Below are 17,720 nucleotides of genomic sequence, written 5' to 3' on the forward strand. Positions count from 1 at the left end.
ATATGATCATCTCAATAGATGCAGAAAAAGGTTTTGACAAAACTCAACACCCATTTATGATAAAAACGCTCCAGAAAGTGGGCATAGAGCAAACCTACCTCAACATAATAAAGGCCATATACGATAAACCCACAGCAAACATCATTCTCAATGGTGAAAAACTGAAAGCATTTCCTCTAAGATCAGGAACAAGAGAAGGATGTCCACTCTCGCCACTATTATTCAACATAGTTTTGGAAGTCCTAGCCATGGCAATCAGAGAAGAAAATGAGAAAAAGGAATACATATTGGAAAAGAAGTAAAACTGTCACTGTTTGCAGATGACATGATACTATACATAGAGAATCCTAAAGATGCCACCAGAAAACTACTAGAGCTAATCAATGAATTTGATAAAGTTGCAGGGTACAAAATTTGTGAACAGAAATCTCTTGCATTCCTATACACTAATGATGAAAAATCTGAAAGAGAAATTAAGAAACACTCCCATTTACCACTGCAACAAAAAGAATAAAATACCAAAGAATAAACCTACCTAGGGAGACAAAAGACCTGTATGCAGAAAACTATAAGACACTGTTGAAAGAAATTAAAGATGATACCAACAGATGGAGAGATACACCATGTTCTTGGATTGGAAGAATCAATATTGTGAAAATGACTATACTACCCAAAGCAATCTACAGATTCAATGTAATCCCTATCAAATTACCAATGGCATTTTTTACAGAACTAGAACAAAAAGTCTTAAAATTTGTATGAAGACACAAAAGACCCCAAATAGCCAAAGCACTCATGAGGGAAAAAACGGAGCTGGAGGAATCAGACTCCTTGACTTCAGACTATACTACAAAGCTACAGTAATCAAGACAATATGGTACTGGCACAAAAACAGAAATATAGATCAGTGGAACAGGATAGAAAGCCCAGAGGTGAACCCACATACCTATGGTCAACTAATTTATGAGAAAGGAGGCAAGCATATACAATGGAGAAAAGACAGTCTCTTCAATAAGTGGTGCTGGGAAAACTGGACAACTACATGTAAAAGAATGAAATTAGAACACTCCCTAACACTATACACAAAAATAAACTCAAAATGGATTAGAGACCTAAATGTAAGACCGGACACCATAAAACTCTTAGAGGGAAACATAGGAAGAACAGTCCTTGACATAAATCACAGCAAGATCTTTTTTGATCCACCTCCTAGAGTAATGGAAATAAAAACAAAAAGAAACAAATGGGACCTAATGAAATTTAAAAGCTTTTGCAAAGCAAAGGAAACTACAAACAAGATGAAAATACAGCCCTCAGAATGGAAAAAAAATATTTGCAAACGAATCAACAGACAAAGGATTAATCTCCAAAATATATAAACAGCGTATGCAGCTCAATATTAAAAAAAACAAACAACCCATTCAAAAAATGGGCAGAAGACCTAAACAGACATTTCTCCAAAGACGACATACAGATGGCCGAGAAGCACATAAAAAGCTGCTCAACATCACTAATTATTAGAGAAATGCAAATCAAAACTATAAAGAGGTATCACCTCACACCATTTAGAATGGGCATCATCAGAAAATCTACAAACAACAAATGCTGGAGAGGGTGTGGAGAAAAGGGAACCGTCTTGCACCATTGGTAGGAATGTAAATTGATACAGCCACTATGGAGAATAATATGGAGGTTCCTTAAACAACTAAAAGTAGAATTACCATATGAGTCAGCAATCCCACTCCTGGGCATATACCTAGAGAAAACCATAATTGAAAAAGACACATGTACCCCCAATGTTCATTGCAGCACTATGTACAATAGCAAGGTCATGGAAGCAACCTAAATGCCCATCGACAGACGAATGGGTAAAGAAGATGTGGTACATATATACAATGGAATATTACTCATCCATAAAAAGGAAAATGGGTCACTTGTAGAGACGTGGATGAATCTAGAGACTGTCATACAGAGTGAAGTAAGTCAGAAAGAGTAAAACAAATACTGCATATTAATGCCTATATGTGGAACCTAGAAAAATGGTACAGAAGAACCAGTTTGCAGGGCAGAAATTGAGACACAGATGTAGAGAACAAACGTATGGACACAAAGAGGGAAAAGTGGTGTTGGGGGGGTGGTAGTGGTGGGATGAATTGGGAGATTGGGATTGACATGTATACACTAATGTGTATAAAATGGATGACTAATAAGAAACTGCTGTATCAAAAAATAAATTAAAAAAAAAAAGAAAAGATGAGGAACAAATTACTGATAAATATATGGGTAAATCTAAAAGAATACTGTTGGACAACGTAATATTAATATATCTTTGGGACTTAAACTATATGTACAATGAAAATGCATGACATAATAATACAAAAAGTGGGAAGAGTAAATAAAGCGTTCTGTGTCCTAGAGAAATGGTAAAACTATGAATTTGTACTCAATTGTAATAAGGCAATTCTGCATTATGAAATCTCTATGATAACAGCTAAAGGAAGTCTGGAGGAACGTATAATCCACAAGCTATGAGAGAGTAAAATGGTATAACAAAAAATTTGATTTGCCCATGAGAAAACAATTAAAAAAAAGAGAGAAAACAGAACATAGAACAGATAGGATATATATCTAGTATAGTAAGGTAGTAGCTATAAACCCAAACATATCAGTAATCACATTAATATGTAAATGGACTAAATAATCCATTGTAAAGGAAATGATTGTCAGACTGAATAAGTATAATTTTACATATACTAACTATATATTGCTTGTAAGACATACACATTACAAGTAAGAATCCAGAAAGTTGAAAGTTAAAGGATGAAAAATTGTACACCTTGTAAATACTTGGCAAACGCCAGTTGGTACAGCTAAAGTAGATTTTACGGCAAAACCAAACAAAAACAAAGCATTACTATAGGTAAAGAAAGACTCAAATTATACAGATTCAACATGTTTCAATCTGTGTGCACCTAAAAAAATAGCATCAAAATACATAACCAAAATTTGACAGAACTAAAATGATAAATATTTTTAAATGTACCATGTGAGAGAATTTAACACACTTCTTTTGATAATTCGTAGAAAAATAAACAAATAAACAAACAAACATAAATCTGGACAGATAAGAATGAATTTAGTAACATGAGAAACAAAATTCAATTCAATTCATATGTATGTAACAACAGTGAACCCAACAAGGACAAAATTAATTTATTTCCAGTAAAAAGGTTTACCTGAAACAAGTATATGCTTGTAATAGACTAAGTATCAGTGAATTTCAAAGAACAGATATAATTCAAAGTATGTCTCAATGGATTTAGACTAGAAATCAACAACCAAAAGAAAACCAGAAAATCCTCCAATGTTTAGAATTTAAAAAATAAACTTCTACATAACTCAGAGTGCATAGAAGATATCAAAATGGGTATTATAAATTTTTAGCTGAATGATAGTAAAAATCAAAAATATAAAAATGTGTGGGATGAAGCTGAAGTTATGCTCAGTGGGAAATTTATATCCTTAAATTCATTTTTAGGGAAAAACATAAAGGATGAAAATTAGTACTCTAAGTATACATCTAAACAATCTAGAAAAAGAATAATAAAATAAATCCAAGAAAGTAGAAGAGAGGAAATAATAAAGACAAGAATATAAATTAATGAAATAGCAACATTTGATGAAAGTATCAAAAAATGCAGATACTGATTGCTTATAAGGACCAATAAAATTTACAGACCCTCAGCAAGATATATCAGAAAGACATACTTCTTCACAGTAGTATAACAAAAGACACATCACTAAAGGCATTAAAAAAACCATAAAAGGATGTCATGAACGTTATATCAACAAACTTGACAATTTAGATATAATGGACACATTCTTACAAACCACTTCCTACTGAAACTGAGAGAAGAGAATAATAACCTAATATCTATTAAACAAATTGAAGTTGTCATTAAAATCTTTCCTCAGAAAAAACCTCAAGGCCCAGGTGGCATCTCTGATGATTTCTTACAATTATTAAAGAAGAAATAGTACCAGTCTTAGACAAAATCTAGAGAATTGATAAAGAGGGAATACTTCCCAACCCATTGTATGAAGTTAGCAGAAACTTGATACAAAACCCAAAAGGAAAATAACAAACCAATCTCCCTCATGAAAATAGTTGCAAAAATCCTACGTAGAGTATTAGCAAATAAAATTCAACAATATATAAAAAGCATAATTCATCACAACCGTGTGGGATTTATTACAGAAATACAATCCTGCTTTAACATTCAAAAAAGAAGCAATGTAATTCCAGGGAAAAAAAATAAATGTAATAATCATATGATTGTTTTAACAGGTATTGCTAAAATTAAACTCACTGAAGGTTTTTTTAAACTCTTAGCAAAATAGAAATAGGTGGTTTCTATATCTTTATTTTGATTTTTTTTACGTATTTGTAACACCATATTTAAAGATGAACTACTGAAAGATTTAGTTATGAGATCAGAACACAGATACCCACCACTTATACTCAGCATTATACTGAAGTCCAAGACAGTGAAATAAGAAAATAAATGAAAGTCAGATATAAACACAAAGAAATATTTTCTTTTCATTTAAAAATATGCTATTTTATGACTCCTGAGAATTTTGGGAGATAGTGTTACTTTTATTAGGATGCCTCATCAACAAGGCATTATCATCTTTCAGATTGAGGGGACCATTCCTATATCTGTTCCCGCTGTCCTCGTGTTTTCTAGCACAGCACCAATAACACTGAATGACCACTGTTAGACTGGTTACCCACAGCACACAGCTTAACCATCCTATAGGTCCTACCAACCCAGTACCTCATGTATGGTTTGTACTTAAAAAGTACTTGTTAGAATGAGCTGAATTCTAGTTATTTATGATCTAGAGGAAAGAGTAGAAACCAGTAATTCAACAAGCACACTAATAAAATAACAAAAATGCAAAATTTAAATTTTATATTAGTGCTATATCAACTCGAAGAGAAGAGGAAGTGAAAAATATGGTTTTATTTTAATAAATAGAGACATATGTGGCAGTACTTACCCAAACACAATGGTGGTGTAGTCCACACTCCCTCTAAACAATAGGACTCCTTAGACCCTTGTAGGAAATGGTGCTCGAAACATCTGTATTCCACTGAGGAACCATTTTCATAGGTCCTGACTGTTGAACTCTTAATAACTCCATTTTTAATAAATGGGGGAGATGCACATGTTCTTTTAGATTCTGCAAAAATAATAAAGTCTGCAATGAATTGCTACAATAGGCAGCCAGTGTTTTTATAATCTCTACAGAAACAAAACAATACATTTCATGTAAAAGCATTTTTAAGACATCTCTCAAGTAATTTTTAAATATCAAAAGCATTTCTGCAATAACTTTATACATAAAATTTATGATTGCAATTAGTATATCATAATATTAAATACACGTTTAAAACTAGCAAAGTATTAATTATTGTGATTTTACTTTTCCTCTTTCTGTTTGCCAAAAGTGAAAGCATATAAGATCCGTCTTGAGGCCATGCTTTCTGTATGCATTCTCTTCCTGTTTCCTTATTAAAAGTGACAGTCCCATGCCCAAGGAGTACACAAAGTCTCTCACTCTACCTTAAGCCCTCTTCTGAGACAATGCTCCCCTGCAAACCCTGAGGAGAGCAATGCTTTACAGGGTTGTTGATTGCTCACAAGAGGGTGATCCATCCTCTGAAAGTCTGGTGATATGTACAAAATCTCATGATTTCTCTCTTTATAAAACTGACTTACAGAATTAAAAGATGTCAGCATAGATCCTATTTAAGGGTATGTGCTGATTGGAAATTGATCAGGTCATTCCCAATTTTATAGATTAGATGATGAGGGTGGTGGATTGCTTAGGGTCTTATCCTTTGAACTCATACTGATCACCTGTGATATTGGTCACCCAAGAAATTGTCAGGAAGCACCATTGTTTTACCTTTTTTAATACATGAAGGATATTTCACTTCACCTCTGTTGCACTGCACCGATAATTCAGAGGGTGCAGTTGATGGAGACAAGTCATACCCCTGTTTACATACAAAATCTATTAAATCTCCATGTAAGATCTTCCCTTCATAATTCCACTTCATCCCTAGGTTATTTCTGCTCATGTCATCCATGTTAACTGTACACGGCTCTGTAAAACAAAGGGTCTTTTCAATTCTTTACTCATCTCACAAGTATGAAAGTGATATATTTTTGCAAAAAAAATTATGACAGGCATCAAAAGCGGTATTTTATATTTACCATTTATCATTATTAAAGCTCTTCACACATATACATGATAAAGGATACACTTTATTGCTGTCAAATGAATTTATATATTTTGTATTATCTTCAACATATCATAAATTAAAACCACTTAATTTGAAACATTAAAAATATTGTTTAAGGCAACAACCACTTAGGTTCATCCTGATTTCCTTCCTATAAAATAAAATCTTCAAATAGAAAATGTATTAACTGTGTAATATTTGTGGGACACTTACCACTTGACATTTGTCGGTGAATAAAACAAAGATCCCTGCCCTCATGGAGATTACCTTCTAACTGGGAGACACACACACAATCAACAATAAATGTAATAAATATATGGATCTTATAATTTGGGGCCATCTTTAAACTACATATAATAAGTGTGATAGGAAAATTAATAGTGGAGGCGTGGGGGAAGGGGGACTGTGCTTCTAGGTAAGGTGGTTGGGACAGGCTTAAATAAGTAATCTTTGAACAGACTTGCAGAAGGCTAAGGAGTGAACCAAGTCATTTCTTCTCACTGTTGTGGCCTCTCCCGTTTCGGAGCACAGGCTCCAGATGCGCAGGCTCAGCGGCCATGGCTCACGGGCCCAGCTGCTCCGTGGCATGTGGGATCTTCCCGGACCGGGGCACGAACCCGTGTCCCCTGCATCGGCAGGCGGACTCTCAACCACTGCGCCACCAGGGAAGCCCCTGAACCAAGTCAATTTTTGCGGGAAGGGCATTCCAGGCACGGGGAACTACCTTGAGGTGAGAGCACACCTGGCTTACTTGGGGAGGAGTAATGAGACCAGACTGGCTGAAGTAGGATAAGGGCAGGGAAGACCAGCAGTGGGGAGGTTAAGAAGTTCATAACATCTGGAATAATTCACAGATGGGAAATGCTGCTCCTTATCGCACCATCTTTCCCATTCGTAGTGAGAGTATTTTCAGTTCCACAGGACAAGTAAGATGCACAAAGCTCTCTCTTCTTGCCCTGATGACAATAAATGATCTTCACTCAGTATTTGCTTTAGGCTGTGGGCACCAAGCCTAAATGTCATGAGGCAATTGCTCCAGACAGAAAATGATAGGTTTCCTTAAACCTTATTGTTCCCTATGGGATTGTTCCATTACTAGCTTTTCCTTTACAATTTCGGTCCAGTCTCTATCCTCAGAGATGACTGTACTTCCATTCAATGCAATATCAATCACATCATCAAGAGCTTAACACCAAAATCATTTATGAAAATATGAGAGCAATAGAAAAACTACAGGTGAAGATATATCTGAATGTGACTGTGAACAGCAAACTAAGAATGACTTGAAGGAGAGAAACCACAAAGGAGATGCTGAAAGAGCTGACTTAAAACTTAAATTTATGTATATTAAAAACACTATAAATAAAAGGAAGAGGAAAACAAAAAATAGCTGCAATATACATGCCTGTCAAATTGATAATGTAATTTATATAGATAAAGCTCTTATGGGTATGGAAAAATTGCTAAACTATGAACAATCAGTTCATTGAAAAACCACCTATGGCCATTAGAAAATTGAAAAATGTCAACTGTTTAATGCCCAAATAAATCCAATTAAAGTAATTTTAATTGCTTAATTAACAATATGTAAAGATTAAGATATTCAAGTTCACAAAGATTAAGAAACTACTTCATTAATTCACTGATGCTAGGATCATAAATCAGAATAAACTTTATGAAGGGCAGTTTGGCAATTATCAGAAATTTAATTAAAATTCCAGATCTCTTTGATCCAGAAATTCCTCTTCAGATAATCTGAAAACAAAAACAAAACATGTGAAATAAATAGAATTAATTTTATTAAAAAATAAAGATTATTTACATGTACAAATATTTAGTACAAAATGTACTGTGTGGAATATAAAAATGTTGAAAACACACTAAATGTCCATCAAAAAGTAATTAAATTATGGCATATCTGCATTAAGGAAAACTGTATAGCCATTAAAATATAATGTAGAAATATATCAAACCATGTTCATAATATAGTTTAAGTAAAAGAAACAAGATTCATAGCCTCTTCATGATATCATACAGTTTTGTGAATATGTATGTTGGAAGCTGGTGTAGAAAAAGGTGTAAAAGACCATTATCTAAGTCATTGACGTTTCCAGCAAGGTTACTGATATTTTCTGTTTTCTTCTAGTTTATTCTGTATGTTTATTAATTTTCTTGTAGATAACAATGATTTGCTTTTGTAGTTTAAAGGGCTAATATTTTTAACTAAATGTCTTTTTTAACTTATAGGGAGTTTATCATGCAATTTTCTATTTGTAGAAGTCACAATGTAAGAAGTTCTTTGCAACTGTAGTGACCAGGTACGTTACTTTTTTTTTTTTTTTTTTTTTTTGTGGTACGCGGGCCTCTCACTGTTGTGGCCTCTCCCGTTGTGGAGCACAGGCTCCGGACGCACAGGCTCAGCGGCCATGGCTTACGGGCCCAGCTGCTCCGCGGCATGTGGGATCTTCCCGGACTGGGGCACGAACCTGTGTCCCCTGCATCGGCAGGCAGACTCTCAACCAACTGCGCCACCAGGGAAGCCCAGGTACGTTACTTTTAAATGTAACTCTGACTAGCAAAGTTAAAAAATGAGGCAAATCTATAGGCTTGAAATGAGAGGTGAATATTGTTTTCCCAAAGTAATTTCAATTTAGGTAATTATTTAGATAGCTGCCTCAGTTTTCTACTTGAAAACATTAACATTAATTAATCCATGCCTTAATCCAAAATATAGAGTAACTACAAACGTTTTTATCTGCTCAACAAGATAAAACAAAAGTGAGGAAGCAGTGGCAAAGAAAGCTATAAACGACATGCTCTACCAAGGAAAGAATTGGATTGATTATTCTTCTGTCCAAATGACATTCTGAGGACAATAAGAGAGACAACGAGGAATATAAACAACCAGGGGAAATTCCAGTTAGGAGAAAAACAACACAAATGTAATCAGACACACAAATGTGATTATGTTTAATGCCACTGAAGTGGACACTTAAACATGGTTAAAATGGTAAAGTTTTGTTGTTCTTATGTTACCACATTAAAAAAAAAAATGCAGTGGGGTAAGAACGAGTATAGCCTAAACCCTAAGATACTAGGGATGTTTTTCTGCTGACAGAAACGATAAGGTAAAACACTTGAAGAATGAAAGATATATACAAAATTCTCTTTTCCATGCTATAAAACATTATATGAAAATCACGTAAGAATACAAACATAAGGGTAAAACAAATTCAATGTGTCCTGCTATAAGCAGAATAAGTTCCAGGGACCTAATGTACAAAACAATATATAAAAAAATAAATAAGATAAAATTAAAAAATTAAAAAAAAACCACCCCAATGTTGTGCACTTAAAAGTTGCTACGAGTGGATCTTGAATGCTCTCATCATAACAACCCCCAAAATTACATGAGGTGAAGGATAAATAAACTAACCTTATTGTGGTAATAATTTCACAATGTATTTGTGTATCAAATCATCACATTATACACCTTAAACATACACAAGGTTATATGTCAATTGTATCTCAATAAGGCTGGGAAAATTTTTTTTAATTCAATGTGTTCTCTATCTTACCTAAGCAAACAGGTGGGGATGACCATTTTCCTTGTTCACAATGAGATATTTTTGCTCCTCTCAATAAGTAATATTCATTGCATCTATATTCCACTGAGGATCCTGTTGGGTAGCTTGCTAATAATCCGCCAATAACAGCTCCATTTATTACATCAGGTGGAGAATTACAATTCCCAGTATTTCCTAAGAAGTTATTTTTAAATTAATACAAACATAACAACATAATGATATAATACAGTTGTGCATACAATAGTACTTTAATATTTCACTATGTAATTTAGGACAATTGATCTCTCAGTGTACCAGAATCAGAGAAACTTTATTCAGCTAAGTATTGTTAAAATTTACTAAGCCAAACTAAAGAGCAAATGTTTTGCTGAAGGACAAGTATGCAGCGGATTTTTCACTTTTCTTGCTTCTGAAGGACTCATGCTATAGATATTCTTAAAATGTACAGAAAGGTAAACAGTGTTCTTTAACCTAACGATTATGGTCCATTTAAAAACTGACCTTTGTTATTATCCATTTTTATTTTTTCCTTCTCATCTCTCTTCATCTCAGATCTCAATCAACCCAAGGATGAAAATTTCCATTTTTCTCTCTGTCTTCAGAGTCTTTCTCCTACTCGGCTAATTTCTCTAGCATCTTTAATAGCTTTTCTCTTACACAACAGATATCCTCGGTAAACATGTCTGTGGAGGTCTCTCCAGGACCTGATCAAGAAATGAGGAGAGGGCTTCCCTGGTGGCGCAGTGGTTGACAGTCCCCCTGCCGATGCAGGGGACGTGGGTTCGTGCCCCAGTCCGGGAAGATCCCACATGCCGCGGAGCGGCTGGGCCCGTGAGCCATGGCCGCTGAGCCTGCGCTTCGCAACGGGAGAGGCCACAACAGTGAGAGGCCCGCGTACCGCAAAAAAAAAAAAAAAGAAAAAAAGAAATGAGAAGGATGGCATAATGGGTAGCACCGAAGAGTGGTACCCTGGTTGTGCCCTTCAGTGAGATGAAAGAGCAGGTATATGGCTCAGAGGGTGGAGGGCTCAGAATGGCCAGATGCAAAAGTACTATCATCAAGATGTTAAAAACTTGTTTCCCAATTCTTTATATCCAGTTAAATTCTACAGAGAGCTCCATATGCTCAGGAAAAATAGCAGAGTAAGTGCTCTATCTGTGTGTTTCAAACTCTTCTAAGCAATGGACCGTTGCTGTAAGTGTGTGAATTAAACAAAGGAAAATGTTACACACTAGGCTTAGCTCTGGATGTGAAACGCAGCACACATACCAACACACTCAGGGGGAAGGGTCCATTTTCCACGTTTACAAGTTATTTCTTCTGGTCCCCGGAGGTGATACCCTCTTTCACACACATATGTCACTTTATCCCCATTATAATAGACCTTGGAGGATAGGTTTGCTGCAGCATTCTCAACCAAGGGCGGGTCCTCACAGCCCATCCTCTGCTTTTCTTCTGAAAAGGGAAAATTGAAACAGAAGAGACCATTTAGCTCCACATGCATGCAGGTTTCATTTTAGGGAAAGCTCATTTGAGGTGCTGCTAACCAATGCATTTGGGAGGTTCTGTCCATTTTCCATTTTCACAGCGTATCTCTTCTGATCCCTGCCTCTCAAAGTTAAGTCCACACTCTATACGCACTGTTTCTCCATGACGATAAGTGGTTGAGTACCTTTGAATTCTGGAGGTCAGAGGCACAGGGGGAGGAGGACATCGATTTCTTCTTCCTTTTATGGAGAAACATCAGTATATTTAGTCATGTAATTACCAAAAAATAATAGTTAAGATTTCATAAGCACATTCATTGTGCCAAGGACCCTAAGAAGTATGGCAGACAGACTGGGGCCACCCCCTGGATCCCCACATCCTGAGGCTGACTTCCTTGAGTCATGCCCCTCCCCAAGAACAGGAACTGGGACTTGCTTCTAAGCAATGAACACAGCCAAGATGATGGGATGCATGTGACCCGTTTAAACACAGCCACAAGGATGGATGCGTGTGGTCATGCACACATACTCTTGCAGCACAGTATGGTAAGGCCGTTCTTGCCGAGCTCTTTCGCAGCTGATTTGGAAGAGAAGCAAGCTGCTTCATCGCGAGTTTCCGAATGCGGTGGGTCAGAGGGCAGGGGGCACAGGGCTGCCTGCAGGGGCATCCAGGAGGAGACTGAAGCCCTCTGCTCAGCAGCCTGCCAAGCTCCAAATGCTGCCACAAACCACAGTGAACTTGAAAGCAGGTTCTTCCCGAGCCCAGCCCCAGATGACACTGCAGTCCCACCTGACACCTTGACTGCAGCTTTGTTAGACACGGACACAGAGCCAGGTCAGCTCCACCCAGAATCCTGACCCACAGAAACTGTGAGACACAGGTGTGTGGTTTCAAGCTGTTAGGTTCGTGCCAATAGAAAACTAAAAGAGCCAGCACGTTACATTCATTATCTCCTTTAATCTTAAAATAACTTTGTTAAGTGGGGACTATTACAGCTCCCATATTACAGACAAAGAAACTAAAACTTATGAAGTAAGTAAATTATTAGTAAGTGGTGGATCTGTTCCTAAACCTGTGTCTATCTGAATTTAAATCTCCTGCTCTTAACTATTCTAAAATACTGACTATATTAATTTCCCATGGCTGCCGTGACCAATTACCACAATGGAGAGGCTTAAAAAGTAGCACACCTTTATTCTCTTACATTTCTGGAAGCCAAAGTCCAGAATCGGTTTCACTGGGCTGAAATCAAGGTATCAGGAGAGCTGTGTTCCTTCTGGAGCCTTTAGGAGACAAGCAGCTTCTTTGCGTCTGCAAGCTTCTGGGGGCTGCGTGCACTCCTTGGCTTATGACCCCTTCCTTTTTCACTCCAACCTTTGCTTCCACCGTCACATCTCATACTTGATCTTCTGTAGCCAAATCTCCCTCTGCCTCCCTCTTATATAATTATGATGCTTATGATTACATTGGGAGCCCACATGGATAATCCCAGATATTATTCCTCTCTCCAGATCCTTAATTTCATCACATCTGCAAAGTCCCTTTTGCCCTATAAGGTAACATTCACCGGTTCCAGGGACTTGAATATGAATATTTTCTTTTGGGAGGGAGGGAGGCATTACTCAGACGACTACACTGCCCATCCTACATCTAAGGACTGTTTGCTAGAAAACGATAGCAGGAGTGTTGGCCCCTGACTTAATTTGGTGGGAGTGGGGTGAACAGGTGATAAGTAGGTAGGGGTCTGCCATTTCATTTTGAAATAATATGCTACAGGTAATTTGCTAACAATCTTCCTCTCTGCTGTTAGAGCAAGGCTCTTGGGCACCACTGGAAAGTTTTAAAAAGAATATTTCTAACAAAAAAAATTAAAGTCATTGTTTAGAGAATGAGCATTTAGAGAATGATGGCAGCATTTAGAGAATGATGGCAGTTCTGGGAAACCCCACTGCATAACCCTGGTGACCCCTCTTTCTTTCCTCCCAGCAACTGTTTCAAATCTTCACTACTCTCTTCCAAGTTTTCCTTTCCTGTCTTTCTCCTGCCTGTTAATAATGACACTATTTCCTACATTACGGAGACAATAGAGGCTATCAAGCCCTTTACCTCTCCCCATCCTTCCCAATCCTCCAAGTCCTATTTATCTTTTAAGGCCCAGTTCAGACATTATCCATCACCTCTGTAAACACTGTCCCACACCATATCAATCAGAACCTTCAGTGTTTGTTCAAACACCTTATACCTGACTTTATTACACCAGTTGTCACATTGTACCAATGATTTGTATCTGTTTCCTCTGCTAGACCAGGACCTCCTTCATATAACATTGCAGGTGTGATTATATGACTATTGAATTGATGTCTCTTAACAGGTAATCATACCACCTGTTTGAACACAGCCAGTGATATAAATGGAACCACAGATGTCCCATTTGACAGTGGCTCTTACTGGATGACCTGAGTTTTCATTTTCAATCTGGGTAACATTCTGCTGCTTTTCCTGCTCTTTACCCCACTGTTCTGAAGACTATTTTCACATCAGGGAATATGTGGCTAAGTAATAAGAAAGTACCTCCACAAAGCTGCCACCTTGGGACAACTGGATCTAGTTAATTCCCAACAACAACAATTATTCATTATAATAAGAGATTTACAATTTATAATAGATTTTAAAATATATATTTAAAAGATATATCCACTCTACAAACTAATGTAAAAATTAAGATTTCTTCAGATTAAATGTATTAAAGACTGTTGAAAATAGCACTGATTTAAAAGACAATATTTATTTAAAAAAATAGCACTCTGGAGAAGAATTAGATATCATCAGAGACTTTTTTCCATAGAAATTAAAGAAATTAAAGCTGATTCAGACATGATATTTTATTTGTGTGAGTATGAAATTTTAAAAATTACCTTCACAGACAGGAGATTCTGGGTACCAACCAAAGTTATAGCACTGAATTAAATCAGATCCACTTAGATAATAATTTTTATGACAGAAAAACTGAACTACGTCTCCTTCTTCATAGGTTTGCTTCACAGGATGAAAATAACCATTTTCTATTGATCTTAAAGAAGAACATATTAATTCTAAAAATGAAAGAACAAATAAAAAACAAAGAAGTGTTATTTTTCCTGCTAGAACAAAATTCACCCACTACTTACCTGCCATATCTGAATTAGAAATCAGCAACTTTGCGAAATTTTGTTATTCCTAGTAAAAGCTTGCCAATTTATATATTTATTGAATATCATTAAACTTATTTTAATTTAAGTATCTGAGCTAAAAGGATTTTTCCCTCTTTGAGAGCTTGAAATGATGAAAGTCTACTGTCAACATCATTAAAACCAGAGGAAAAAAAATATGAAAAAAGGAACATAATTCACATAACAACTTGTACCCATTTCTGAGAGGGAGTTTTCAAAGTGAAAGTAGTCGTCTTCAAAGTGAGAACCTACTGGCACATCGTGGGGTGAGGGCCCATCCGTACGGGTGACACTCCACCTCCTCTGTCCTCTTCCCAGAAGCTGTGTGGTACCCAGAGGCACACTCATATCGTACTTTGTCCTTCACTTTGAACATCTTCTGTTTTGTGGAATAATTTCCGTGATGTAATTCAGGGGCCAAACATGTTTCTAAAAAAAAAAGAGAAATTAAAGTCATTTGTTTTATGAACTCCATCCCTAAACCTAGAATATTAAAAGGAAATCTCAAAAAGTATTTTCTATGAATTTTAACAATATATGACAGAATCAGCTCTTAGCAAAATTGAAAAATAATCAGTTTGCCTTTGTCTCTGGATTCCCTTTCTTCATGCACCCTGAATCCTAACTCTACCTGTCTTCAGTCTTTAAAATTCTACTCTAGTGTATTTGGCCAAAGGTCACAATTCAATAGAAAACTTGTGCAGTAGTGATTTTTTGATGATGTCCCATCTGTGGATTTGTATAATTTAAATAGATAACACCACACTAACTATATATATATATATATAATATACACACATATATATATTCAAATAAGTGGGTTATTTTTAAAATAAATTTATTTATTTTTGGCTGCGTTGGGTCTTTGCTGCTGCACGTGGGCTTTCTCTAGTTGTGGTGAGTTGGGGCTACTCTTTGTTGCTATGCACAGGCTTCTCATTGTGGTGACTTGTCTTGCTGCAGAGCATAGGCTCTAGGAGCGTGGGCTTCAGTAGCTGTGGCATGCGGGCTCAGTAGTTGTGGCTCACAGGCTCTAGAGCGCAGGCTCAGTAGCTGTGGCGCACAGGCTTAGTTGCTCCGCAGCATGTGGAATCTTCCCGGGCCAGGGCTCAAACCCATGTCCCCTGCATTGGCAGGTGGATTCGCAACCACTGCGCCACCAGGGAAGTCCCTGATTGGGTTATTTTTAAGTTTATCTGATATTGGTTTGAGGTATAAAATAATGTGCATTATTTCAAACTCTTCTCTAATGAAGGAAATACTAATTTATGTATGTTGTGACAGAAAGTTTCATTAAGGGTCTTTCCTTTTATTCCACTCCAATTCTTTGTTTACTAGTAAAAAATAGGAACTGCTGGAGTAGGTGTGTGGTAGAGGTTGGGAATCCTTGGATTACGGAAACACCCAGCATTAGAGGGAAACAATATAATAACTTCCTGCATCGAGAGACATAATAAAATAACAATTATATTTAAACAAGAATGCCTACCCATATAAGAAAGCATTGAACTCACAAGCTCTTACCTTCAGATTTAGGAGATAATTCTTAAACACATACCATGTTCCTTCCTACAGGTTGGCTGAGAAGACCATCCAACAGGGAGGCATTGAACCACTCCTTCATCCTGCCCTGTTGTGGTTTTGTACCCTGATGCACAACGATAACGCATGTTCTCTTGAATTTTGTAAAATAATTTTGTGTCAAAGACGTAACCATTCCTCAGGTCAGGCTTAGGGCATTTTTCTGTGGGGAAAAAATATTTGTTCTAAATTGATGAAATTAAGCTTGTTCTTTACTAAGTTGTAAAACTAACAATGCAAAAGTTTAATATTATTCTTGGAATTTTAAGGAGAAAGAAAAATGTTCACTCCACAATTCCTTGATTTAATTTAATTTTGGAACTATCCTGCTTGCTCTGCATCAAATTTCTTTAAAAGTTGATTCAATTTGACAATAAAATTCTTGGATGTACTAACTTCGGTTCTCACAGTCATCCCAACCCTACCTCATCTACGTTAGAAAATATATCCAGAGATCTTCCTCTAACTAATTGTCATTAATGGAAAATAGAAAGAATTTCTTTTGGGTTTACTTCCTAATACTTTTGAGGCCACTGCATTTGATAATTTTTAACATGATGTAACTAAAGCACATATACCTACTCTATGGATCCTTAAAGAATCATGCAGACAATTTAATGTGAAAACTGTGTTCATTTATTTTTTAAGCCTCTGATCACCCACCTGCACAGTAAGACTCCATAGTCAGTCCATGTAAACTGTGACTGAGTCACAGACGTGCTACTCAAAACCTTGGAGTTCATAGAGCTAATTTTTACTAAATACTTGGGACTGTGATGTGTTGGACAGTACATTTACCTTAGCATTGTATGGAGTTTAATCATTTTTTAAGCCTCATTAACGGACCCTCATAACAAACCAATTCAGAAAGGTGAAGAGACTTGTCCAAGGTTAATATTAGTTTAAATATATGTTGTACTTGCTGTGTGGCGAGCCCTTTATAAAGATGATCTCATCGAAGCTGTATGATTCGCATTTTATAGGTGAGAAAGTCCAGCTCGGAATGTTTAAGCCACTTTTCAGTGTTGGAGCAGTATTCACAGGCGGCAGTCTGGCCACAGAGGGTGTCTCAATCCTGACACTGCAATGCTAACCCTGCAACATCCTTTTCTGGGTCCTACTTCACTGCTCTCACATCACCTCATCTAAGATGTTTAATTTACTTTTATGCTCTAGTTATGAGTGAGATGTATTTATTACAGTTAATCTGTGGTCCATGTTAATACTAAAAGTGCAATGCTTAAACTGATGTTCAGTCCTCAAGTCATGAAGTGGATAATTATCCCAAATAGATATATTCACTGGACATATCGACCACCATAAGCAACATACCCACTTCTTCTGAATGAAACTGACTCAACCAAAGTGCCTTACTCTGCAAAACAGAGCTTGGGGAATGTGTCAATCAAGAGAGGTAACCTGACTCCATGGAAGCCAGCTGATAGTTTGACTCTAGTGTAGCCTCACATGAAATATTGAGATGAGCCGATCAGATTTCCTTTTCACACATTTGAACTCAAAAAAACACATTTTTCA

General features: G+C 36.5%; 1 protein-coding gene across 1 annotated transcript in view; it reads right to left on the reverse strand.

Annotated features, from left to right (window-relative positions):
- The window catches only part of LOC114898210 (coagulation factor XIII B chain-like), a 38,928-nt gene that overhangs the window by 7,243 nt on the left and 13,965 nt on the right, over positions 1-17,720 (reverse strand). The window contains exons 3-10 of the mRNA XM_029227347.1: positions 16,162-16,347; positions 14,856-15,032; positions 14,310-14,486; positions 11,454-11,633; positions 11,176-11,361; positions 9,898-10,080; positions 5,980-6,180; positions 5,068-5,250 (exon numbers count right to left, since the gene is read on the reverse strand). Coding sequence (XP_029083180.1) covers positions 5,068-5,250; positions 5,980-6,180; positions 9,898-10,080; positions 11,176-11,361; positions 11,454-11,633; positions 14,310-14,486; positions 14,856-15,032; positions 16,162-16,347 — 1,473 coding nt within the window. The remainder of the gene's footprint in view (positions 1-5,067; positions 5,251-5,979; positions 6,181-9,897; positions 10,081-11,175; positions 11,362-11,453; positions 11,634-14,309; positions 14,487-14,855; positions 15,033-16,161; positions 16,348-17,720) is intronic.

This window comes from Monodon monoceros, unplaced genomic scaffold, assembly GCF_005190385.1.
Source record: "Monodon monoceros isolate NGI ecotype Baffin Bay Population unplaced genomic scaffold, NGI_Narwhal_1 Super_Scaffold_18, whole genome shotgun sequence".
NCBI classification, from domain to species: Eukaryota; Metazoa; Chordata; class Mammalia; order Artiodactyla; family Monodontidae; genus Monodon; species Monodon monoceros.